General features: G+C 36.5%; 1 protein-coding gene across 1 annotated transcript in view; it reads right to left on the bottom strand.

Annotated features, from left to right (window-relative positions):
* Positions 1 to 27341, bottom strand: part of IL1RAPL1 (interleukin 1 receptor accessory protein like 1) — a 1327113-nt gene that overhangs the window by 546812 nt on the left and 752960 nt on the right. The window contains exons 4-5 of the mRNA XM_027096331.1: positions 5598 to 5784; positions 2910 to 3063 (exon numbers count right to left, since the gene is read on the bottom strand). Coding sequence (XP_026952132.1) covers positions 2910 to 3063; positions 5598 to 5784 — 341 coding nt within the window. The remainder of the gene's footprint in view (positions 1 to 2909; positions 3064 to 5597; positions 5785 to 27341) is intronic.

Genomic DNA, 27341 nt, shown 5'->3' with positions numbered 1-27341 from the left:
TTTTTGCGGTACGCGGGCCTCTCACTGTTGTGGCCTCTCCCGTTGCGGAGCACAGGCTCCGGACATGCAGGCTCAGCGGCCATGGCTCACGGACCCAGCCACTCCACGGCATGTGGGATCTTCCCGGACTGGGGCACGAACCCACGTCCCCTGCATCGGCAGGCGGACTCTCAACCACTGTGCCACCAGGGAAGCCCGACACATATACTTTTAATAAACCAAAGATCTCCCATAAAAGCTTACAATATGGCCTGTAAGATGCCACTTTATTTATCCAGAAATTTTCTTTTCTCTTCATGTATTGGACTCTCTGTTTTATTTTAAAGAAACATTGTAACACACTTCAAAATATATATTATCAGCTAAGGCAGATCCACTAAAACTAAATGATATCATGCTTTGCATAAGATTTACATTAAGTATAACATGACCATGATACGCAGAAAAACAAGATACAAAGCAGGGATCAATTATTGCTCAGAGAAAATGCCCACCTTCGTTGCTTTACTGAGAGTTTAACTTGGGTTCTAAGAATTGCTCTTTGGCCATAGCCAAAGTAAATGAGCTATAGTGTAACACTATTTAAAGCAATGTTATGCATAAATATATCTTGTCAACAGACTTCTTGTTAAAATCTAAAATGCATTTTAATACATATTATTTTTAACTATGGGATATGCAGCTCTATGATTCAACCAAAATTTCATATATAATCAAATTTTGCTTTATACTTTATTTCCCCAAATCAATGTCACAGGTAGAGCTATTTAAATTAGAGGTATTCATAATATTCAGCTGAATGTAAACTTTCATTAACTTCCTTTTGGATATCAAGAAATAATTATTCCTCCTTTTTGCATAAAGAAAAGGAGATATTTTTTGGAGAAAATGAATGTACAAAAATATAATAGCCCTGGGTAGCATTTACGAGAAAACAATTCTATTACTAATTGTACAAAATAGCCTCACTTACATGATTTTACCATTTGGGACCCAGTTTCCAGTCTCTAGGAGACTGTTTTCCAATCACCTCTTCTAGACAGTGTTTTAGTAGCCTAGCGTTTCTAGAAAGGGGAAAGATGTGCTTACCAAGAATTAGCTCTACACTCCAAAGAATAAAGACTAGAAGTTCATCCTATTTTCTTTACAGAATAGATATTTTTTCATTATTTTCAGTATGTTTTAATTCCTTTGTCTCAGTACCTACTCCTTGAAAAGCTACTTCAGTATAGATTAAGAGCAAAAAAGAAATAATAAAATATTCAACATTTATTGTAAAGAAAACCCAAGTACAGATAGTTATGTTTTTCACTGTTCCATTAAACAGGGAGGTAAAGTGATAAAAGTGTTAATTTTCTATACGAAGACCTATTATACACAACAAAGCTGAAAACAAAACTAGTGCAAATCATACATGTGTACATCATAGGTACGTAATACATGATTAAATGTGTGTTTACTATTCAAGTGTACCATGTATTGCTATTGTCAGTTATTTACTGGGTCTAATATCTATCAAAGGCATTACCAAAGAGCATCTTACTTATTTAACTAAATTTCCTTTCAAGCTGAATAATTACTATCCATCAAATGAATTTCATGAAATCAGATTTTGTTTTTAAGTCAAACTATATCATATCATAATTTCAAGATTTCAAGGTGATTATTGTAAGATGAAGGTGACTACCACAAAACAATTTTCATATACAGGAAAACTATTTTAAGTGAATCAATGAACAAATGGAAATCTCTTTAAAGTATCTGATATCCGTTTCTTACTTTTATATATATGTTTCATAAAAATGATTGTACAGGGACTTCCCTGGTGGTCCAGAGGTTAAGACTCCACATTTCCACTGCAGGGGATGCGGGTTCGATCCCTGGTCAGGGAATTAAGATCCCGCTTGCCATGCAGTAGGACAAAAATTAAAAAAAAAAAAAAAGAAAAAAAGATTGTACAAAGAATGTCACCAAGAAGAATCTCTCTTAATAAGATGAGAATAATGTCTTCAACTGCCTAAAGTATTGGTCTTGATTCCCCCCCTTTTTTGTGTTGGAACCACTTTGAGAGAAGTATTCAATAACATAAAACAGGGAACGAATACAATATTTAACATGACATCATTTAACATGACAAAACGATGCATATTTGGATATAATTCTATGTTTTGCAAGTTGATTTCATATGTATTAGCTTGCCTCATTCAATTCTTGCAAAAATGCTATGAAATAAACAAGGCAAACTTTACCATCACCATTTTATACACGAGGAAAGTGATATTTTGAAGGTTGTGGTGATTAAAATAAAGTCATGTGACTAGTGAGCTGTAGATTCATGATTTCAGACAGTGTTCTGAACCTTGTTCTCATGCCCTTCTACCTTAGCAACCAGGTATGGGAATGAGTCCATGCAATGCATCTCACATAATTATTCAATTATTGTATCTGAAATTTTGTTATATTCAAGTTCATGAGAACACGTATATCAGGTTCATAGAGTGATAAATGAAAAGAAAAGTAATTCTTCTAATTTGGAGCAAGACAGGAAGACAGAGGTAGATTTCATATATTCCATTTCAACATTCTAGGAAGTGTTTCCAAAAGTTATACCGCTACAAAATATAAGCATAATTTTCTGAAACTGTAAACTCATTATTTCAAGTACTTTCAAAAGCTAACATTTCTATAATCCCCTAAGCCTATTTTCTTTAACCTTTCATATGCATTTCAGGGCAACATGATTTGAAAGCAAGGAGGAATAAATTTCACCTATAAGAATCCACTTGGCATTTGGTTAAGCACTTCCTTCATTGCAAAGATTTGAAAAAAAATCAATATGCAGCACAAAAAATGAAACTTAAAATGTTAGTTTCATTACTTGCAAATAAAATATTGAAGACTGTGCTTACCTGTAACAGTTAGTTCAGTAGTTCTTCTCACAACAAAGCCTCCATATTTTAATTCACACGTATAATTTCCAATGTCGTCTTCTCTGACTTCTCTTATAAGCAGGGTATCTCTTTTGAATACAATACTTGGCCTCCATGTTTTTGTCCTACATTCCTACGTGAAGAAGACAAAATTTTTATAGTACATATAGTAACTTAAAGTATTTAAAATAACTAAACTAAAAGCTTCTAAAGTTAGATTTTAAAAGAGCTAGAGTTGTGAATTAATGCTACAGATTTTCAAAACTTCTCCACATCTCTGGGAAATCAGGTACCTCAATTTGAAAAAAGCACTTTTAGCAAGAGTCACTTTATTAACGTCTAACTTTAGTGTCTCTAAATCATATATGTATTGATTATTAGATATAAGAAAATGACATTTATTAAGATTACTCCAGACATCATTTTTAGAAGCAAATAGTCTGCATTTGATGATTATGAAATTAACTACTTTGATACTGATAATATAAAATATAAAATGAATTTTTTAGTGGAAAGCAGAAAAACTAATTCTATAGAGAAAAATGCTTTAGTTCAGTATTTTAAATCTTTTAAGGCTGCATTTAGAAATAATTCAATCTTTTCATAGCATATATATTCTACAGTCCCTGGAAGAAAGGGCCATTATTTATATGCAAGGTCTTTATAGTCTCACAGTCTACCAAATTATGGTCTCTGCTTTAAGCTTTGGATTATAATGATGTTGGCTCAGGAGATTTCTGTTTTTGCCAAACAGAAGTCCATTTTCTCTAGCCATATTTGAAATCAGTGGAATGAGGATAAAATAACTTTAAACCTTTTAACACTAGTCAGAGGTAATATTATTTTGTTAAAAATTTATTGCCAGATCAAATTTATGCAGACCATTATTTTGATTATGTGTCTCAATGCCTGTGTATAATTGGAGGACAATTATCTGGTTATTTCAGTCCAAAATATACACTTAATATCCTCATATTACTTGCATAAACTGTCATAGTTGCATAAATTATACACTAAATGTATGCAATACATATTACCTTGACTATGGAAAAATAATCTGAATTGTTACAAAACTTCTAAATTCCACATATACTGCATCTCCACCCATCACTTCACTAATGATGGTCTTTATAGCGTAAGGTCACAATGACTGGGGAGATGGTGGAAGCATGACTAAAGGACCAATATGAGGCCAGCCATTTAAAAAACTGAGTGTGTGACTCTGTGAGTGTGTGTGTGTGTGTGTGTGTGTGGCCTCTAATGTTTCAGCAAATTTTGAGATACTATTTGCAAAAAGTGAGAAAAAGTGCATGACTCTTAAGATCAACTTATTGGCAAACAACAAGGAAATTGCATATTTAGAAGCTGAATGTACACATATGAGTATTAGAAAAATATCTGTACTTGAAGATCTTGTGTCAAACGCCCCTAATACCTCTCCCTTTTGAGGAAATCATCAGGGCTTGCTTAGAATCCTCCTGTGGAAAGCAGGCAAACCACAGAAAATCAGGGTGAGAAATATATAATTAAAAAACTTTAAAAGTAAATAAAGCTCACATGTACAGGAACAGAAATAGTGGGGCTAATACTTAAGGGCTATTTAATACTGTCTAATACAGAAATCCAAGGGAAAAGTAGAAAAATATTTCAACAGTTCCCTTGATGTTCTGAATACTCCATTGCTTACTGTCAAGAATCAAAAGAAAGTCATTCAAAGAAGGGCATTACTAATTTTGGAAAAATCCTTTAAAAATTGTTAAAGATGTACTTCCTGTTTCATTTCTAACAAGTTTTGAATTCGATATCAGTCCTGAGGGCTCATATTCTGTATACTGACATTTGTGAATCTAGTTACTAAAAGATCCAGCTTCCTAAATTCCTATTTCCAGTTAGTTGGACAAAGCAAAAGTTTACACTAGGTATCTTTAAATCATGGAAAACATATTCCAGACAAATGTTCATAACATCTATATTGTATTTTCTTGGGTATGTTCAATAACAAAAGCATCTTTTAGATATAAATAAGTTGAAGAACATGTTCAAATCTTGAAATTCAGTCAAAGTCAATGATGTGACAGGAAGAACAGCGTCTGATTATTCTGCTTAAGCCTAAAGTTGCTTCTGGTTTTTGAAAAGAAGTTAATCTAACACTATTTTTATAATTGTATACATTTTCATCGGATTTTTAAAAACATGTATGCTTTTATACAAAAGGGATTAGGATATGCACAAAGATACTTCCATTAAACAGAATATTTCAATAAAACTAGTACACCATTTTATCACAGAAGCAAGTCAATCCTTTTTCTCCTTGTTTGGGGACATTTTGGACTGCTTATATGAAGAGTTTGAAATGAATGCTTAATGCATTTTAGTTCCTGAAATTATCAACACAGATTATAATAGACTTGATAGGATTATCAGCATAAACTAGATATAAACATTAACATAGTAGCTTATTACAATGTACTAAAAATACAAATATTGACTTGGATTATCAAAGCCCCTGGTTTAAAAACTTATAATGACCAGCACAACTTGCTGTAGTGTCTTAGGAAGGCAGAACTGAACTATATAACACCCATTTAAATGTTTTTATCCAACTTGCCCTAGAATAAGGTACACATTAATCTATTTATAAGTGATAAAATCGTTCATAGTCCATACCTTATACCATAGGATTTCAGGTTCTCTGGATGGTAGTAAAAAATCTTCTATGTCACGGCACGAAATTTCCTTGCTTTTGCTAAGTTCAGCTTTATCAAAGTACTTCATCTTGGAATTGTAGCACAGTCCAGTGTCATTTTCACCCACTGTCAGTGAGATGGATACTTTCATACAGTAAGTGGAATTTCTGTAATGAAGCAGAATAAATATGGTGGCCTGGTGTGAACAAAAAGCAACTGTTGTCAAGGCAGTGTATTTACTTCACTCAAAAAGGGAGAGAGGAAGAGAGGGATAAAAACTCTACTGATAATTAATGTATGGTATCATGGCTTATTCCACAGGGCTCTATCTTGTCAGCCAGCTAAACAATGCTTGGTTCTGTTAAACCATTTGTATATTTTTCATATGCTAGAAAAAAATTTTATATTATATAAAAGTTTGGTTTGGAAAACTGTTTAATAGACATTTTTATTTAGATTTTATCTAGGAAAATAAAATAAAGGAAGATTTAGGTCAAGAAACAAGTCAAGCCTGGTCATAATATGCTAAAATTGGTAAATTCATACTCAGCCGTAAAAAAGAATGAAATAATGCCATCTGCAGCGACACGGATGGACCTAGAGATTGTCATACTGAGTGAAGTGAGTCACACAGAGAAAGACAAATATCATATGATATCACATATGCAGAATCTAAAAAAAAAAAATGGCACAAATGAACTTATTTACAAAACAGAAATAGAGAAAGTCTGGTCGCAGTCAGCTGTGTCTGCGCTGGACCTGAGCTGGGATCTAATACAAAAGAAGCCATCTATGGACTATTGGAGAGGGCTGTGCCTCACCAAAAGATAAAGAAACAGAAGGCTGGAGAGTCTCCACTGCTAGTTTAATGACCCAAGAAAGCAGAATTTTGAGCTGGAAGTTTTCCTAATAGGAACCACCCTTGGGGAGACCCTTAAGATGGCGAAGGAGTAAGAGGCAGAGATCACCTTCCTCCCCACAAATACATCAGAATTACATCTACATGTAGAACAACTCCTAAAGAACACCTACTGAACGCTGGAAGCAAACCTCAGACCTCCCAAAAGGCAAGAAACTCCCCACGTACCTGGGTAGGGCAAAAGAAAAAAGAGACAAAAGAATAGGGATGGGACCTGCACCAGTGGGAGGGAGCCGTGAAGGAGGAAACGTTTCCACACACTAAAAGCCCCTTCGCAGGCAGACACTGTGGGCGGTGGAGGGGGGAAGCTTCGGAGCCACGGAGGAGAGCGCAGCCACAGGGGTGCGGAGGGCAAAGCGGAGAGATTCCCGCACAGAGGATCAGTGCCGACCAGCACTCACCAGCCCGAGGGGTTTGTCTGCTCACCCGCGGGAGCGGGCGGGGGCTGGGAGCTGAGGCTCGGGCTTCGGAGGGTCGGATCCCAGGGAGAGGACTGGGGTTGGCTGCGTGCACACAGCCTGAAGGGGTTAGTGTGCCACTGCTAGCCGGGACAGAGTCCGGCAAAAAGTCTGGAGCTGCTGAAGACACAAGAGACTTTTTCTTCCCTCTTTGTTTCCTGGTGCGCGAGGAGAGGGGATTCAGATTCAGAGCGCCACTTAAAGGAGCTCCAGAGACAGGCGCGAGCCGCGGCTATCAGCGCGGATCCCAGAGACGGGCATGAGACGCTAAGGCTGCTGCTGCTGCCACCAAGAAGCCTGTGTGCAACCACAGCTCACTCTCCACACCTCCCATCTCGGGAGCCTGTGCAGCCCACTGCTGCCAGAGTCCCGTGATCCAGGGACAACTTCCCCGGGAGAATACACAGTGCACCTAAGGCTGTTGCAAAGTCACTCATGCTGTCCTTTGCCGCCGCAGGCTCGCCCTGCATTCTGTACCTGCACCTCGTGCCCCGCCCCCAGCCTGAGTGAGCCAGAGCTCCCTAATCAGCTGCTCCTTTAACCCCGTCCACAGGACGGGAACACACGCCGTCAGGCGACCTACACGCAGAGGCGGGGCTAAATCCAAAACTGAACCACAGAAACTGTGCGAACAAAGATGAGAAAGGGAAATCTCTCCCAGCAGCCTCAGGAGCAGTGGATTAAATCTCCACAATCAACTTGATGTACCCTGCATCTGTGGAATACCTGAATAGACAACGAATCATCCCAAATTGAGGCAGTGGACTTTGGGAGCAACTGTAGACTTGGGGTTTGCTTTCTGCATCTAATTTGTTTCTGGGTTTATGTTTATCTTCGTTTAGTATTTAGAGTTTATTATCATTGGTAGATTTGTTTATTGATTTGGCTGCTCTCTTCCTTTATTTTTATATATAGATATATATACTTACTTCCTTTTTCTCTTTTTGTGAGTGCATATGTGTATGCTTCTTTGTGTGATTTTGTCTGTATAGCTTTGCTTTTACCATTTGTCCTAGGGTTCTGTCTGTCCATACTTTTTTTCTTTTTTTAATTACTTTTTAATTTTTTTATTTTAAATATGTATTTTTTAATTTTTTATTTTAATAACTTTATTTTATTTTACTTTTTTCTTTCGTTCCTTTTTTTCTCCCTTTTCTTCTGAGCCATGTGCCTGACAGGGTCTTGGTGCTCCAGCCGGGTGTCAGGCCTGTGCCTCTGAGGTGGGAGAGTTGAGTTCAGGACATTGGTCCACCAGAGACGTCCTGGCTCCACATAATATCAAACAGCAAAAGCTCTCCCAGAGATCTCCATCTCAACACTAAGAACCAGCTCCACTGAACGAAGAGCAAGCTACAGTGCTGGACATCCTATGCCAAACAACTAGCAAGACAGGAACACAACCCCACCCATTAGCACAGATGCTCCCTAAAATCATAATAAGGTCACAGACACCCCAAAAAACACCACCAGACGCAATCCTACCCACCAGAAAGACAAGATCCAGCCTCATCCTCCAAAACACAGTCACTACTCCTCTTTACCAGGAAGCCTACACAACCCACTGAACCAACCTTAGGCACTGGGGGCAGACATCAAAAAAAACCGTGAACTACGAACCTGCAGCCTGTGAAAAGGAGACCCCAAACACAGTAAGTAAAACAAAATGAGAAGACAGAGAAACCCACAGCAGATGAAGGAGCAAGGTAAAAACCGACCAGACTAAACAAATGAAGAGGAAATAGGCAGTCTACCCAAAAAAGAATTCAGAGTAATGATAGTAAATATTACCAAACTCTCGGAAATAGAATGGAGAAAATACAAGAAATGTTTAACAAGGACCTACAAGAACTAAAGACCAAACAATGATGAACAAGACAATAAATGAAATTTAAAATTCTGTAAAAGGACTGAATAGGACAGTAACTGAGGCAAAAGAATGGGTAAGTGACCTGGAAGATAAAATAGTGGAAATAATTACTGCAGAGCAGAATGTAGAAATAAGAATGAAAAGAATCGAGGACAGTCTCAGAGACTTCTGGAACAAAATTAAATATACCAACATTTCAATTATAGGGGTCCCAGAAGAAGAAGAGAAAAAGAAAGGGACTGAGAAAATATTTGAAGAGATTATAGTTGAAAACTTCCCTAATATGGTAAAGGAAATAGTCAATCAAGCCCACTGGGAAGCACAGAGAGTCCCGTACAGGATAAATCCAAGGAGAAACATGCCAAGACACATATTAATCACACTATCAAAAATTAAATACAAAGAAAGAGTATTAAAAGCAGCAAGGGAAAAGCAACAAATAACATATAAGGGAATCCCCATAAAGTTAACAGCTGATCTTTCAGCAGAAACTCTGCAAGCCAGAAGAGAGTGTCAGGACATGTTTAAGTGATGAAAGGGAAAAACCTACAAACAAGATTACTCTACCCAGCAAAGATCTCATTCAGATTCAATGAAAAAATTAAAACCTTTACAGACAAGCAAAAGCTGAGAGAATTCAGCACCACCAAACCAGCTTTACAACAAATGCTAAAGGAACTTCTCTAGGCAGGAAACACAAGAGAAGGAAAAGACCTACAATAACAAACCCAAAACAATTAAGAAAATGGTAATAGGAACATACATATCAATAATAACTTAAATGTAAATGGATTAAATGCTTCAACCAAAAGACAGAGACTGGCTGAATGGATACAAAAACAAGACCCATAATATATGCTGTCTACAAGAGACCCACTTCAGACCTAGGGACACATACAGACTGAAAGTGAGGGGATCGAAAAAGATATTCCATGCAAATGGAAATTAAAAGAAAGCTGGGGTAGCAATTCTCATATCAGACAAAATAGACTTTAAAACAAAGACTATTAGAAGAGACAAAGAAGGACACTACATAATGATGGGTGGATCAATCCAAGAAGAAGATATAACAATTGTAAATATTTATGCACCCAACATAGGAGCACTTCAATACATAAGGCAAATACTAACACCCATAAAAGGGGAAATTGACACTAACACAATCACAGTAGGGGACTTGAACAGCCCACTTTCACCAACGGACTGATCATCCAAAATGAAAATAAATAAGGAAACACAAGCTTTAAATAATACATTAAACAAGATGCACTTAATTGATATTTATAGAATATTCCATCCAAAAACAACAGAATACACTTTCTTCTCAAGTGCTCATGGAAAATTCTCCAGGATCAATCATATCTTGGGTCACAAATCAAGCCTTGGTAAATTTAAGAAAACTGATATGGTATCAAGTGTCTTTTCCGACCACAACGCTATGAGACTAGATATCAATTACAGGAAAAAACCTGTAAGAAATACAAACACATGGAGGCTAAACAACACACTACTAAATAACCAAGAGATCACTGAAGAAATCAAAAATACCTAGAAACAAATGACAATGAAAATACAATGACCCAAAACTTGTGGGATACAGCAAAAGCAGTTCTAAGAGGGAAGTTTATAGCAATACAATCCTACCTCAAGAAACAAGAAACATCTCAAATAAACAACCTAATCTTACACCTAAAGCAATTAGAGAAAGAAGAACAAAAAACCCCAAAGCTAGCAGAAGGAAAGAAATCATAAAGATCAGACAGAAATAAATGAAAAAGAAATGAAGGAAACAGTAGCAAAGATCAATAAAACTAAAAGCTGGTTCTTTGAGAAGATAAACAAAATTGATAAACCATTAGCCAGGCTCATCAACAAAAAAAGAGAGAAGACTCAAATCAATAGAAGTAGAAAAGAAAAAGGAGAAGAAACAACTGACACTGTAGAAATATAAAGCATCATGAGAGATTACTACAAGCAACTAAATGCCAGTTAAATGGACAGCCTGGAAGAAACGGACAAATTCTTAGAAAAGCACAACCTTCTGAGACTGAACCAGGAAGAAATAGAAAATATAAACACACCAATCACAAGCACTGAAATTGAGACTGTGATTAAAAATCTTCCAACAAAAGCCCAGGACCAGATGGCTTCACAGGCGAATTCTATCAAACATTTAGAGAAGAGCTAACACCTATCCTTCTCAAACTCTTCCAAAATATGACAGCGGGAGGATCACTCCCAAACTCATTCTACGAGGCCACCATCACCCTGATACCAAAACCAGACAAAGATGTCACAAAGAAAGATAACTACAGGCCAATATCACTGGTGAACATAGATTCAAAAATCCTCAACAAAACACTAGCAGACAGAATCCAACAGCACATTAAAAGGATCATACACCATGATCAAGAGAATGCAAGGATTCTTCAATATATGCAAATCAATCAATGTGACATATGTACCATATTAACAAATTAAAGGATAAAAACCACATGATCTCAATAGATGCAGAAAAAACTTTTGACAAAATTCAACACCCATTTACGATAAAAACCCTCCAGAAAGTAGGCATAGAGGGAACTTTCGTCAACATAATAAAGGCCATATATGACAAACCCACAGCCAACATTGTTCTCAATGGTAAAAAACTGAAACCATTTCCTCTAAGGTGAGGGACAAGAAAAGGTTGCCCACACTCACCACTATTATTCAACATAGTTTTGGAAGTTTTAGCCACAGCAATCAGAAAAGAAAAAGAAATAAAAGGAATCCAAATCGAAAAAGAAGAAGTAAAGCTGTCACTGTTTGCAGATGACATGATACTATACATAGAGAATCCCAAAGATGCTACCAGAAAACTACTAGAGCTAATCAATGAATTTGGTAAAGTAGCAGGATACAAAATTAATGCACAGAAATCTCTTGCATTCCTATACACTAATCATGAACAATCTGAAAGAGAAATTAAGGAAACACTCCCATTTACCATTGCAACAAAAAGAATAAAATACATAGGAATAAACCTACCTAAGGAGACCGAAGACACTGATGAAAGAAATTAAAAATAATACAAACAGATGGAGAGATACACCATATTCCTGGATTGAAAGAATCAATAATGTGAAAATGACTATACTACCCAAAGCAATCTACAGATTCAATGCAATCCCTATCTAACTACCACTGGCATTTTCACAGAACTAGAACAAAAAATTTCACAATTTGTATGGAAACACAAAAGACCCCAAATAGCCAAAGCAATCTTGAGCAAGAAAAACGGAGCTGGAGGAATCAGGCTCCCGGACTTCAGACTATACTATAAAGCTAAAGTAATCAAGATAGTATGGTACTGGCACAAAAACAGAAATATAGATCAATGGAACAGGACAGAAAGCCCAGAGATACACCGATGCACATATGGTCACCTTATTTTTGATAAAGGAGTCAAGACTACACAATGGAGAAAAGACAGCCTCTTCAATAAGTCATTCTGGGAAAACGGACAGCTACATGTAAAAGATTGAAATTAGAACACTCCCTGACACCGTACACATAAATAAACTCAAAATGGATTAAAGAGCTAAATGTAAGGCCAGACACTATAAAAGTCTTACAGGAAAACACAGGCAGAACACTCTATAACATACATCACAGCAAGATCCTTTTTGACCCACCTCCTAGAGAAACAGAAATAAAAACAAAATAAGCAAGTGGGACCTAATGAAAATTAAAGTCTTTTGCACATCAAAGGAAACCATGCACCAGACAAAAAGACAACTCTCAGATTGGGAGAATATATTTGCAAATGAAGCAACTGACAAAGGATTAATCTCCAAAATATACAAGCAGCTCATGCAGCTCAATATGAAGAAAACAAACAACCCAATCAAAAAATCGGCAGAAGATCTAAATAGACATTTCTCCAAAAAGGACATATAAATGGCTAAGAAGCACGTGAAAAGCTGCTGAACATCACTAATTATTAGGGAAATGCAAATCAAAACTACTATGAGGTATCCCCTCACACCAGTCAGAATGGCCATCATCAGAAAATCTACAAACAACAAATGCTGGAGAGGGTGTGGAGAAAAGGGAACCCTCTTGCACTGTTGGTGGGAATGTAAATTGATACAGCCACTATGGAGAACAGTATGGAGGTTCCTTAAAAACTAAGAATAGAACTACCGTATGATCCAGCAATCCCACTACTGGGCATATACCCTGAGAAAACCATAATTCAAAAAGAGTCATGTACCAAAATGTTCATTGCAGCTCTATTTACAACAGCCAGGATATGGAAGCAACCTAAGTGTGCAGCGACAGATGAATGGGTAAAGAAGATGTGGCACATATGTACATTGGAATATTACTCAGCCATAAAAAGAGACGAAACTGAGTTATTTGTAGTGAAGTGGATGGACCTAGAGTCTGACATACAGAGTGAAGTCAGAAAGAGAAAAACAAATACCATATGCTAACACATATATATGGAATCTAGAACAACAACAAAAAAGGTTCTCAAGAACCTAGGGGCAGGACAAGAATAAAGATGCAGACGTAGAGAATGGACTTGATGACATGGGGAGGGGGAAGGGTAAGCTGGGATGAAGTGAGAGAGTGGAATGGACATATATTGAGTACCAAATGTAAAATAGATGGCTAGTGGGAAGCAGCCGCATAGCACAGGGAGATCAGCTCCGTGTCTGTGACCACCTAGAGGGGTGGGATAGGTAGTGTGAGAGGGAGACGCAAGAGGGAGGGGATATGGGGATATATGTATACTCATAGCTGATTCACTTTGTTATAAGGCAGAAACTAACACACCATTGTAAAGCAATTATACTCCAATAAAGATGTTATGAAAAAGTAAAAAACCAAAAAACAGAAATAGAGTCGTAGGTCTAGAAAACAAACTTATGGTTACCAAGGGGGAAACGGGGGTAAAGGATAAATTTGGAGATTGGGACTGGCATATACACACTACTATATATAAAATAGATAACTAATAAGAATCTACTGTATAGAACAGGGAACTCTACTCAATACTCTGTAATGACATATATGGGAAAAGAATCTAAAAAAGAGTGGACAGGGACTTCGTTGGCGGTGCAGTGGTTAAGACTCTGTGCTTCCAATGCAGGGTGCACAGGTTCAATTCCTGGTCAGGGAACTAAGATCCTGCGTGCCACGCGGTGTGCCAAAAAGTAAAAATTAAAAAAAACAAAAATAAAGAGTGGATATACGTATAACTGATGCACTTTGCTGTACAGCAGGAACTACCACAACATTGTAAATCAACTATACTCCAATACAAATTAGTTTAAAATAAAATTGGTAAACTGAACAAAGAAGGAGAAAAATGTAACTGACCTATTAAGCATAATGGAAGAATATGAGAAGCGCATTCTGCGGACCTCTGATTTACAACCAGTCAGTCAGAAGTGGAGGTAAATTTGTGGACTAGCAATTGGCATCTGAATTGTGTGTGTCGCGGGTGGGGGCAGTCATGCAGAACTGAGCCCTTAACCTGTAGGATCTGATGCTAAGTCCAGGTAAACAGTGTCCGAAATGAACTTAATTGTAGGATATCCAGCAGGTTGAAGAATTGCTTGGTGTGGGAAAAACCCCACATAACTGGCATGAGAAGTGTTGAGAGTAAAGGAGAAAAACAGAGTTTTCCATTACTGTTAGTTATTCAACTTTATATTGGGTAACAAAGAAAATTTCCACAAAATTAGAATTTAGGGCTACTGATTGTAGATTTCTCTAGCTTCATATAATATGTACATTACAAGTATATCTAAAATAGTTAATAGGTGAAACCATCAACCATTAAACAGTCAATTAGTAGCCTGAAAAATATCCTGAGAGAATGTGCTTAGGGATTTTGCTAGAATGATGAGACCTATTTCCTGCCCCCAGTCCCTCACACTCCAGAAGTGATACACAAGTAAATAGTTAAAATTCAAGGTGAGGGGCTTCCCTGGTGGCGCAGTGGTTGAGAGTCCACCTGCCGATGCAGGGGACACTGGTTCATGCCCCGGTCCAGGAGGATCCCATATGCCGCGGAGCGGCTGGGCCCGTGAGCCATGGCCGCTGAGCCTGCGCATCCGGAGCCTGTGCTCCGCAACGGGAGAGGCCACAACAGTGAGAGGCCCGCGTTCCGCAAAAAAAAAAAAAAAAAAAAAAAAATTCAAGGTGGTAAGTACTACAAAGGGGTATGTACCACACAGTAGTGTCAAAGAAAGAAACAAGAAGTCCTCATAAATTGTGATATCTGAGTATCTTAAAGTGTGAGTAAGAATTTAACAATTTTAAGAAAGGTTATTTCAGAGAATAGTATGCACAAAGGCTTGAAGGCATGACACAGCTTGGCATGTTTGAGTAATTGCAAATAATTTGGTGTGGCTGGGTTATAAAATAGTGATAAAGGAACAGCAGGAACTGAGACTGGAGATGCGGGCAGGAGCCAGACTGAAAGTCCTGTAAAGCCACCGTAAGGACTTTGGACTTTATGCTGGGAAATGATGACAATTGGATTTTGGAAAGATTTTTCTGACTGTAGTGAGAAAAATGGATTGGACTGGATTGCAAGGAGGACTAAGTACAGTGAGACAAATTAGAAAGCAACTGCATTCATTCAGGGAAAAAAAAAAAGGCAACTCCAACAAAGGCAATGCCCAGCGAGATAGGAAGGAGGGATCATGTTCAAAATATATTAAAGATATAGAATAATGTGACAGTGAAGGAGTGAAGGAAAGAGAGAGGCATACAAGATGATAAAGAATTTTTTCAGATGAGTATATGAAAGGTAGAGTCAATCTTTTAGCATGTAAGATACTGAAAAAGAAACAGCTTTGAGAGAAAGCAAAGTGTGTTAAATTTTAGCTTGAGCTTCACACTCAAGAGGGAAAAAAAAATCCTCTTTGGGGCTGCCAACAATATTGCTCATGCATTATTTATTAATTTAACTCCAGTACAGACTGGAGCATGCTCTTCTCCGGCTCATTTTAAGATAATTTTTTTCAGAAAAAAATAACTAAGTTATTAGCTATCTTAGGATGCATTCAAATGTGTCTTAAGAAAATATTCAAAGTTTTAGAAGAATACTGATATTTGTAGAACACGTTAGAATTCTTAAAGAACAGACTTTTCTAGGAAGTAAATCAGTGAATTCTAATCTTGAACCTTCCACATTAATCTTCTAAATTCAAAAATCTTAGGTTTTCTTTCTATTCAAACTTACACTGTTGTCGATTTCCCCACACCTCCTTATATCAAATACCAGGCCTTTTTTTCTACAGGCAGTTGGGTTAAGAGTAAGATCTCTAAAGCCCAACTGCAGAGTTTCAGATTCCAGCCCAATCACTCATTACTTTTGAAATTAGGAAAAGTTACTTGACTCCTTAGGCTTCCATTTCCTCATTTGTACAAGGAGAAAATAATACTACAGACCTCATAGGTTACTGTGGGAATCAAGCATGTTAAAACACAGTGTCAGTCTTTTAGTGAGCACTCAGTAAGTATTAGAGCTTATCAGCAGTACTGTGTCCCTTTTTCCTACTTCCTTTATATTTCTCTTTTGCAGTAGGGCTAAACAGTGTTTGTTTACAAGGCAGGTTAGATAGGCAATATCACCATGACGATGCCTTCAGTTCTGTGGTGTTTAATGACTGTGAAGCATAAGAATCCAGATAAGTCCTGGGATACCTGACTGCGTTGGACAAGAATGAGAAGTTTATGAAAAATACGACTCTTTACCTCAGCCACCCCCTCTTGCTCTACTATAAATGCAACTGACCCCTAATTTTCAGAAAGTGGCTCCAGATGAGCACCCTTAGATGTTATTCTCCTGTCTTTTATTCCCTAGCTTTGTGAGGTGACTGCTGATTTACTACTGTCTGGTAATGTCTGGAATGCCAGACTCCCCAGGATAGCACTACTTTCAAATTACTTTCCATGTTTTAATACTTGTTTACTGTTTCTGTTCATCAGGAGGTGATTTAAAAAGCTAAAAATAAAGCAGCATCCAATGAATGCTACAGTCCTATTTACTGAGAAGAGTTAACAGGAAGCAAGCAACCTGTGACACATTAATAAACATATGATCGCCCTGGGGGAAATTAGACACTCTCAAAGTGAAGAGTCCCATCCACCATCATTAAATTTGCAGCATGACTGCTATGGCACTGTGGCTCTCTGCAGTCGGGGAAATACAGTGGAATGGGGTAAACGGGGAAAGAATGCTCCTCCAGGATTTACGGTAAAAATCATCAGCACATATCTACTCAGCTTCTATTGTTTTAAAAGATGAGCTGCAATCTAGGCAAAAGTTAAATCATGACTGCTGGTTCCAATGTTTATAAAATGGGTAGAGAGAGACAGGATATTACAGGTATGTGGACAAAACAGTTGTTCATAATTGAGAGTCAATACTCATCTTTTCCAGTGAAAAAATGATATTAATGTGAAATTTTTTCAAAACCTAGTTTTCTCTGGCAAGTGTAACCCTGCAGGACACACCAAGTACACAAAATGTATTGTACAAACAGTTTAGAGAGAGTTACTTCTTTCAGCCTCCTGAGGTTACAGCAAAGGGACCCAAAGCCTAAAGAAGTCAATTATTTATTTTTTTTGAAGTCAATGATTTGTCTAAGTTCTACTAATTGGTGGCAGAAATGGGATTAGAACATATATCTCCTAACTTCTAATTCATTGGTCTCTTCTGTATACTACTGAAGATAAGTAGTGCTGGGTTAGCACACATAAACTATATATACATTGTTTAAAACAAAAGAAAGTTACCTACTCTTAGCCCTGATTTTATATTATTTTATATTCTAGAATAGATGCCTACTGGAGAAAGGCAGAACACGCCCTAACTTAGATTTCTTTGAAAAGTTAGGTCCTTAAGCTCCCAAACATCTAATAAAGAATAAGATGGAGCAAGCAGCAGGTATTAAAGAAATATCATGGCTTCTTCAGCTCTTTCTACTACACACTTTCTACATATATATATACATACTTGTAAAAGAAATGGCTTCTGAAAGGACTGGCTTAGGGCCCTGTCTTATAAGGAAGAAGGAAATCTAGCCTTAAGTCCAGTGCAAATACTGGGGATTAACAAATATTTTGGAACATAATCAAGAAGTAAATCTATGACACAAAAAATAAAGTTAGAATACTTTCTGTAAGTAGTCTCTGGAAGTCAGTACAGTGTATCGAAGTTCTCCATAGGTTCCTTAGTGGTGTGTTACTTTGAAAAAGTGAAAGATTCTGAACTGGCATGCATGGGAGCTACCAGAGATTTTATAATTTATCTTTTGAAGGATGACAACATCACGCAGCTACAGATCGAGGTGTGGAAATTTGGGTAGTGCAGGCAGGGGGTAAGAAAGAAAAATATATGGGGGAAGAGAAATTTTGTATATTGCCTGATTAGATATAGAGTAAAATAAAAGCCATGTTATGCCATACCTAAGGGTAGCACAGTTTCAATCATTCTGTAATCACACCCCCTATGAATGATAATCCATAGTATTCAGTGTTTCTCTCCACTCTAACAGAATTACCAGTAACATGACTGTTAAATATGTCCTCTAACGGCGGCGCCACGAAACACTTGACCTGTATATTATGTTAATTTCCTGGTCCCTAGGGGAAATAATAACATTTCCATAATGTTTGGAAATCTCTTCCCACTTAGGAAGTGCTGAGAAAGACAGGGATTTGATCAATGTTTTTTAAGGATTAAGTTGTTTCAGGCTTCTATGTTTTACATGGTTTACTCTAACATTCACTGGTCTTTTTTCAAGTCATAATCTTTTGTACATAATTTTTTTGTGTGAAAACAAAAGCACAGAGTATTCTTGAAGTGTTACAAACGCTTGGGCACTGAAAAGCAGCACAGAGGGATGGAAGATCTGAAAGTTCAGTTACTACAGAATGGAGCAGAACTCCACTGTTTGGAAGGTGACTACTTAACCATAAATTTGACTGTACTGTTTAATCATTCGTTGTGAAAATAAAATGTTGGGAATCACAAATGTCAGGGTTAGGGCTTCCCTGGTGGCGCAGTGGTTGAGAGTCCGCCTGCCGTTGCAGGGGACACGGGTTCGTGCCCCGGTCCGGGAAGATCCCACATGCCACGGAGCAGCTGGGCCCGTGAGCCGTGGCCGCTGAGCCTGCGCGTCCGGAGCCTGTGCTCCACAACGGGAGAGGCCACAACGGTGAGAGGCCCGCGTATGGCAAAAAAAAAAAACAAAAAACAAATCAGGGTTAGATTGTGGAGGGAACCTCTTACAGTTTGTTAAGCCTTAAACATACTTTGATAGTTTATTTCTAATCTTAAAGCCTTCCAATTTTTCTATCTGTAATTTTTTTCTATCAGTCCTTATGGTGATGCCTGAAGCTATGTGTGTGGCCCCTCTATCTTATCTTCCTTACACACACTCTGCTTCCAGCTACTGACACTAAATGTGAAATTTGTTTGGATTAGGTTTTCTTTTCAGAAGAGCTCTGGAGGACCTATTGATTTAACTGTGGTTGAAATCAGTGCTTCTGAAAAGATTAGAGTAAGAACACTGAGCAATTGATAAGACCTAAAAATGCCAATTTATTGTCTTCTTGTTTGAAATTCTTTCTTAATAATTTAACCTGTAAATTGAACTTCATCCTCAATCTTCTGCTAACTATAAATTCAAAATAATTATCTCCCACTGTTTGACAGAAAATGAATAATATAATTTTATCATTTTAATTTTTCTAGCCTAGTATTCCTGGAATATTAGACTTGAGGAGGCCTCAGTGTATGAAATTCTAGTCTAGTATTTCTCCACCTGAGTTATTCTTGGGCACGAGAACTTTCAAACTTCACCACTATAGACCCCAAGGTCTCCTTCTAGACCTCTTCTGGAGGGAAAGAAAGAGAGAGAGATTAAACAAACAAACAAACAAACAAACAAACATGGCACTGAAGGAAACTGAGGCTCAGGAAGTGGTCTCAAGGTCATATAAATGACAAATTTCTTCAGAGAAGCTATGGCTGACCTCCTCTATCACCATCCATCTTATTTCTGTTTATTTTCTTCATAACAATCTCAATTTGTAATTACCTGTTTTCCCTTATTTTGCTGCCTCCGCTGTTAATATGTACTTCTCATAAGAGGTAAAATGAGAGAGTTAGCTGTATGCTGTTTGAATTCTTAAAGGCATATATTTTTAACAAGGTAAAATTCACGCAACATAAAATTAACTGTTTGAAAGTGCACAGTGAAGTGTCATTTACTACATCCATAATGTTGTACAGCTATCACCTCTATCTTATTCTAAGACATTTTCATCATTCCAAAAGGAAATCCATACCCATTAGCAATTACTAGCCATTTCTCCATCCCCATAGCCCCTGACAACCACCAATCTGCTTTCTGTCTTTATGGATTTGCTTACTTGGAATATTTCATATAAAAGAAATCGTACAATATGTGGACTTTTGTGTCTGGTTTCTTTCACTTAGCATAATATGTTCAAGGTTCATTCCTGCTACCGTATGTATCTGTACTTCATTCCTTTTTTTGGCTTAATAATAGCCTATTGTATGGATATATCATATTTAGTTTCTTGGTATATAAGCTGATGAACATTTGGGTTTGTTTCCACATTTTGGCTATTAAGAATAATGCTGCTATGAACATTCACCTACAAGTATTTGTTTGCGTGTCTTCCTTCAGTACTTTTGGGTGCATACTTAGAAGTGGAAATGTTGAGTCATATGGTTATTCTATGCTTAACTTTTAAATGATTCAGGCACTTTTCAAAAAATAATCTCTTATACTCTTTCTCCCTTTCTGAACACTCCAGTTTCTTCTGACACATGGAGAATAATCCATTATAAGAATTTATTCAGTGATGGCCAATGGAGCATAAGGACTTAAGAAGCCTAACGATTTCCCTAAGTGTCTTGTACAGTGCCAGGCATATAACAGGCACTCTCAATAAACATTTGTTAAATGAATGCATGAATGAATGAACTATTAGTTAATGGCTACGAAGTTCTGATTTACATTTATTTTTTTGCTTAATCCCTCTAAACAACCCTCACCTACATCCTACTGCACTACTTTTCCCTCCTCTCCCTGTATGCTTCTTCGACATAGCACACACTTCTTGACAGTGGATGTAGTAAGCAAATGTCTCTTCCAGGCCAGGCAAAAACTATAACACAGCTATAAAGACTTCCTGGCAATGAATAGCTACTTGCAACCACCTGATTATCTCTTCCCACCCTGCATACAACAGACCTTCTTTTCAGCGTAGTTGACCTTCTTGATTTGAAAGATATCCCACTACTGGGCATATACCCTGAGAAAACCATAATTCTAAAAGAGTCATGTACCACAATGTTCACTGAAGCTCTATTTACAATAGCCAGGACATGGAAGCAACCTAAATGTCCATCAACAGAGGAATGGATAAAGAAGATGTGGTACATATATACAATGGAATACTACTCAGCCATAAAAAGGAACAAATTGGGTCATTTGTAGAGACGTGGATGGACCTAGAGACTGTCATATGGAGTGAAGTAAGTCAGAAAGAGAAAAATAGATATCGTATATTAACACATATATGTGGAATCTGAAAAAATTGGTATAGACGATCTTATTTACAAAGCAGAAATAGAGACACAGATGTAGAGAACAAACGTATGGATACCAAGGGGGAAAGAGGGGGTGGGATGAATTGGGAGATGGGGATTGACATATACACACTATTGATACTACGTATAAAATAGATAACTAATGAGAACTACTTTATAGCACAGGGAACTGTACTCAATGCTCTGTGGTGACCTAACTAGGAAGGAAATCCAAGGAAGATTTACGTATACATATATCTCCTCTTTGCTGTACAGTAGAAACTAACACAACATTGTAAAGCAACTATACTCCAAAAAAATTAAAAACAAAAAACCCAATACTGTATTGTATACTTGAAAGTTGCTAAGAGAGTAGATCCTAGATGTTCTCACAAGAGAAAAAAAAGAAAAGAAGTTAAATATGTGAAGTGATGGATGTGTTAACTAATTATACTGTGGTAATTATTTCACAGTCTGTCTGTATATCAAACTCTCATGTTGTACACCTTAAACTAACACAATGCTATGTGTCAACTGTATCTCAATAAACCTGGAAGAAAATAAAAAAGATAAATAAATTTTTAAAAAAAGAAACATAAAGGAAAGATAAGGGAACAGAAGAATAAATGTGTGAGCCACATTTGTGTCAGTTGCAAATCACTTTTTTCTCTCCAAGCATCACACAGGCAGTTTTTTCTAACGTGATTATAATAGTTCTTGTACTATTAAATCTTGCTCCTAGAATGCTGTGGAAAAGTGGTGAACCAGGATCCAGACACATGGTTAATCCTGCACCCCACCTCTCATTTTACAATGAAAATTCCAGGGAAACTTCCAATAGAGTAAAAGAAAGTCTACACTGATCTTTAAAGAAGACAGAGAACTACCAGAGTTTGCTGAAATTTACCCATGTACAAATAGATTTTTCAGTTATACCAATTTTCTGAAATTTAAAAACATATCAATACTTTTTCCGCTACTGTGTGTAAACCAAATCTTGACAATGTCAGCAAACAGCTGCTATAAATCAGTGATTTTTTTTCTACGAATACTTCTCTAAATATTTTTGGAATATAATAATGGCATATGTTTTATTCATTTTTACTTTGCAGGTCAGTATTTCCTGATTATAGCTTTGCTCTCCTTGACTTCAAAATAAAAATATAAGTGATAAGTAAAATTAACTGTGAAGATGGTAAATAAACTTAGTGATAATGGGCATTTATATTGTATACTTAACTACATATAGGAGACAGAAACTGAATCTATTCCATAAAATCGACCAAGGTGCATATTTCCAGACTCTGGAGACTGGTGTAATTTTGAAGACACAGTGTTTACTGAAATTCGCAGTCAGAGTTCTCATGTAGAGTGGCTTCTTTGAACTTAGCATATTTAGAAAGTGGCTCAACTTCTACAGACACAAAGAAGATAGAACAGTGTATCTTTATCCGGGAAAACTATTCCTCACTCAAGAAAGGTTTGGGGGAAATGGAAACGGAAGCTAGATAGTCTCCCTGAAGAAGAGATTGCAGCCACCTTCCTGAATTTACATGTTCATAGCACCGAGTGCTCCAATTTGAAGATAACATGTGAGATCTTGCCTGCTTTTCCATCGCTTTCTAATGTCATATTTTTCAAGTCTTTCCCCTCCTTTTCCGTTGTTATGGTTTGAGGCAGTTTCATTCTATGTAAATTCAGCATATTGCCTCTTAAACTTCTCATAGCAAAGGCAAGTCATTTCACAGAAACAAAACAAAACCATTAAGCCCAACAGGGGACACTCAACATAATACAGGAATTAATATATTAACTATCATTTATTAGAAGAGTGAATTAAATATCATTTATTGAGCATTTAAAATGCATTCATTCAGTCAATACATATTTATTGAGCAAAGACTATATGCTTGGCCCAGCTGGGGATAAAGGAGTGAATATACAAAATATTTGGTTTTATGACACTTATATTCTACTGAGAGGAAATGGTGGGGGAAAGAACACTGCACAAAAAGCTTTATACAATACTACTTCACACCCATTATGATAACTATTAAAAAAAAAAGGAAAACACGTTTTGGCGAATATATGAAGTTGGAACCCTTGTGCATTACTGGTGGGAATGTAAAATAGTGCAGCTGCTATGGAAAAACAGTTTGGAGGTTCTTCAAAAAGTTAAACAAAGAATTACCATATGATCCAGCAATGCCACTCCTAGTTATATACTTAAAAGAATTGAAAGCAGAGATGTATACAGATACTTGTACAACAATGTTCATAACAGCATTACTCACAATAGCCAAAAGGTGCAAACAACTCAAATGTCCACCAAAAGATGAAGAAATAAACAAAACATGGTATATACATACAATATCATTTGGACTTTAAAAGAATGAAATTCTGATACTTGTTATAACATGGAAGAAGCCTGAAAACATTATGCTAAGTGAAATAAGTCAAGACACAAAAGGACAAATATTGTATGACTCCATTTATATAATATACCTAGAATAGGAAAATTCCTAGAGATAAAATTAGAATAGCAGTTACCCTGTGCTGCGGTGGGGAGGAAGGAATGGGCAATTACTGCTTAATGGGTACAGAGTTTCTGTCTGGGATGATGAAAAATATCTAGAAATGGATAGTGGTGATGATTGAGCAACACTGTGAATGTAATTAATGCCGCTAAATTGTACAATTAAAAATAGTTAAAATGGTAAATTTTGTTATGTATATTTTACCACAATAAAGAATTAAATTTTACATTTTATATGGGAGAATATTATGATATGTGAATTATATCTCAATAAAGCTATCATTTTTAAAAATCTTTATATGCATTATCTCATTTAATCTCCCTCTATATAATCTCATTTAACCCTCACTTTAAATACCAACTCTCCGTTGTGTCCTGTATTTCTATCTCCAGCTCTCACCTCTATCTGAACTCTAGATTTATATATCCAGTTGCCTATTTATCATACTCAATTGAAATCTAAAAAATTTATTTAGATCTAACATGACCCACAAATAAATCTTTACTTCTACCCTCAAATCTACTCTCACCCTAGTCTCCCCTGTCTCACTGATAAACACACCATTCACCTAGTTGCTCAAGCAAAATAGCTAGAAGCCCTTTGAAACATTAGTCTTATCCCAATGGAACTACTGTGATGCCAGTGAGGGGGTGCTCAAAAATTAAGGTAAATATTATCTCAATGCAATTTTGAATAAAATCAATGAATACAAAAAATCCATGAAAATAAAGGCTTATAATTCTTTAGTATACCACTCTATTTTATATCTATCCTATCAATTATCACTAATTGATATTTTCCTGATTTTATTTCTTTATATAGGTATATATTTTCCCTTCCATACAGTGTAAGTACCATGGGAAAGGAAGTCTTATCTGCTTGTTTACCACCTTATCCCATAAATATGCCCTCCATTTCCCAGGCTCTCCTGCCAACTGACTTCCAGGTTGGATTTTTCTGAGAGGATCTGTTGTTTCAGCTTCTGAGTTTGCTAACACCACTTCCTTCCTTTCTTCTTCCCTTCAGACACAGGGGTGGTTGCTAACCCCTGGACTGCCTATGTCCCACCATTTCAGTTCTTCTAACATATTTATAACCCATTTACCACATTAAATTCTCCCTACTGAACTGCTTATAAAGAATTTGCTTTAGCTGACTAGATCCTGGCCTATACAGTGGTTTAGGAAACAAATATCCGAGTGCTTAATCTACATTATACGTAAATTCCTACAAGTCTCCCAGGAGGTTAAAAAAAAAAAGAGGTAAACAAATTATATTTCTACATTTGCAAATATTACATATAACACTCTTTAAACATGGTACATTTAATAAATTAAGCTGCTTTTGCATTTTCCTATCTATGATGAAAGTCTTTTATTTCTATATCGAAAACAAAAATGGGGGGGAGAACAGAATTAAACTGTGAGTTAATTTAATTTAAAGGCAGAATTAGATGTTTTTGGGAAGAGACTTTTTTATTCTATATAATTTATGCACATTTCACAGTTGGTTTCTTTTCAATACTTTTTAGGCAATTTTAGTATCAATTCCAGTCAACTGCAATTTTTAGATTTTTCTGACTAGAAAGAAGAGCCATCAATCTGAATCACCTACAATTCACTTAAAGAACAAATGGTTTAAATAGGCCATTTTCAGAGAAAAGAAAATGGGCTAATGATTTGTATATCTTCATAAATATAAACATGGTAGAACGTGACAATTATACTACGGATTCTTGTCAACAAAGAATACAGGAATAAAATACTTTACACTCGGGTGGGCAGAATGTAATGCCATGGAGTGATATTAGAGATATAATTAAAAGTTAAAAGTAAAATATGAATGGGTCGCATCTTTATCAAAATGTGATAAAGAATACAAAAAGAAAAGGACATTTGCAAGGGCAGAAGAATCTACTAACAAGCTGTGTGATCATGGACAAATAACTTATCTTCCCTGAACTTCAGTTACCTGATCATAAAATTATAAGGATACTTAACCTCATAGAGTTGTTGTGAGAAGTAAATAACATCCTGATATAAAAACACTTCCTAATGGACAAACTGTTACATAGTATGTTTTATTGATGTTACCATTTTCTGCTCTGATGGTTTAACGGCTTAGATTGTCAACCTCACTGCATCTCTTGAATCTTCACATTTATGCCTGATGTTCTTCCACATCCTCTTCATTCTTCATAATATTTTCACTACTGGTTAAATATGGAATTTATATCAAGGTCACCACTTTTTAAAAGCTTAAGCTCCTTTCCAGCAACTCATAAAAGAGATAAATCCTATAGCTCTTTATATTTAATCTCCTTATCCTACTGCAAATATAGCCCTCCTCCAATTCTGTTCTGCAGATCCAACTTTTCATTTTTATAGAAAGGCTCAATATGAATAGAACACTCTTTCTGGGAGTGAAGTCTCATACATTTTGATATTAAGTTACACTTGCCTCATATTATCGCCAGAAAGAGCTGCCATTGATGTGAAGGCCTCCCTAGATGCAGCAGTAGGGAGATAAATGAATGAATGAATGAATGAATGAATAAATAAATAAATCACCACATCACCATGAATGAGGGCTTGTTATTAGGTCTGCTCTCTTAGTTTTAGAGGAATGAATCACCAAGGGGATTCTAGAACTGGATAGTTAAATATTTGCAGATGTCAACGTAGAACAGACATTTTGAAATTCAGTATTTTCGTTAGTATGGGTCATATGTAAAACACTTATCCCTAGTCAGAGGGGAGGTGGAATAATTACACAGGATACTTTGTAACAGTCAGCTGTCAAAATACTTTTCTGCCAATACTATAAGATTATCTCTCACGTTCTTCTCACATGAAACAACTGTTACAAAGTACTGAAAATGGCTCTACTGTATACATGATTTCCAGCCACAAAATCTGCTTTTTCCTTAAAAGTCCGTTATGACAATAGCAAGCAAGAAAACAAAAGGGAGAGAGAACTCTTATGGAATGGAGGAATTCAACCATGTTATATTCAGTCTTATCAGGATGCAGGGTTTTCCCAAATTATTCTTCATACATACATGAAGAATATCATAATGATTAACTAGACATCTTTTCCTTGAGTGCTTTCTCAAAGCTACAATTTATGTAACAGCACTGTAATCATTCCCACTCTCAAAACCCTTCTGTTCACTAGCCTATTGAATACAACAGTAATTGACCACCTTGGTGACTAATTTGCAAAAGCTATTACATTGCTTCTGGCTTCTAGTTTTCTTTATTAATATGGACTTATTTGGTATCCAAATTGTACAAAGCATCG

The sequence above is a fragment of the Aethalodelphis obliquidens genome, unplaced genomic scaffold, assembly GCF_003676395.1.
Source record: "Aethalodelphis obliquidens isolate GAN/ISIS:26980383/991018 unplaced genomic scaffold, ASM367639v1 scaffold101, whole genome shotgun sequence".
In the NCBI taxonomy this organism is placed as follows: domain Eukaryota; kingdom Metazoa; phylum Chordata; class Mammalia; order Artiodactyla; family Delphinidae; genus Aethalodelphis; species Aethalodelphis obliquidens.
The sequence above is the reverse complement of the archived record's forward strand: the minus strand, read 5'-3'. Positions and strand labels throughout refer to the sequence as shown.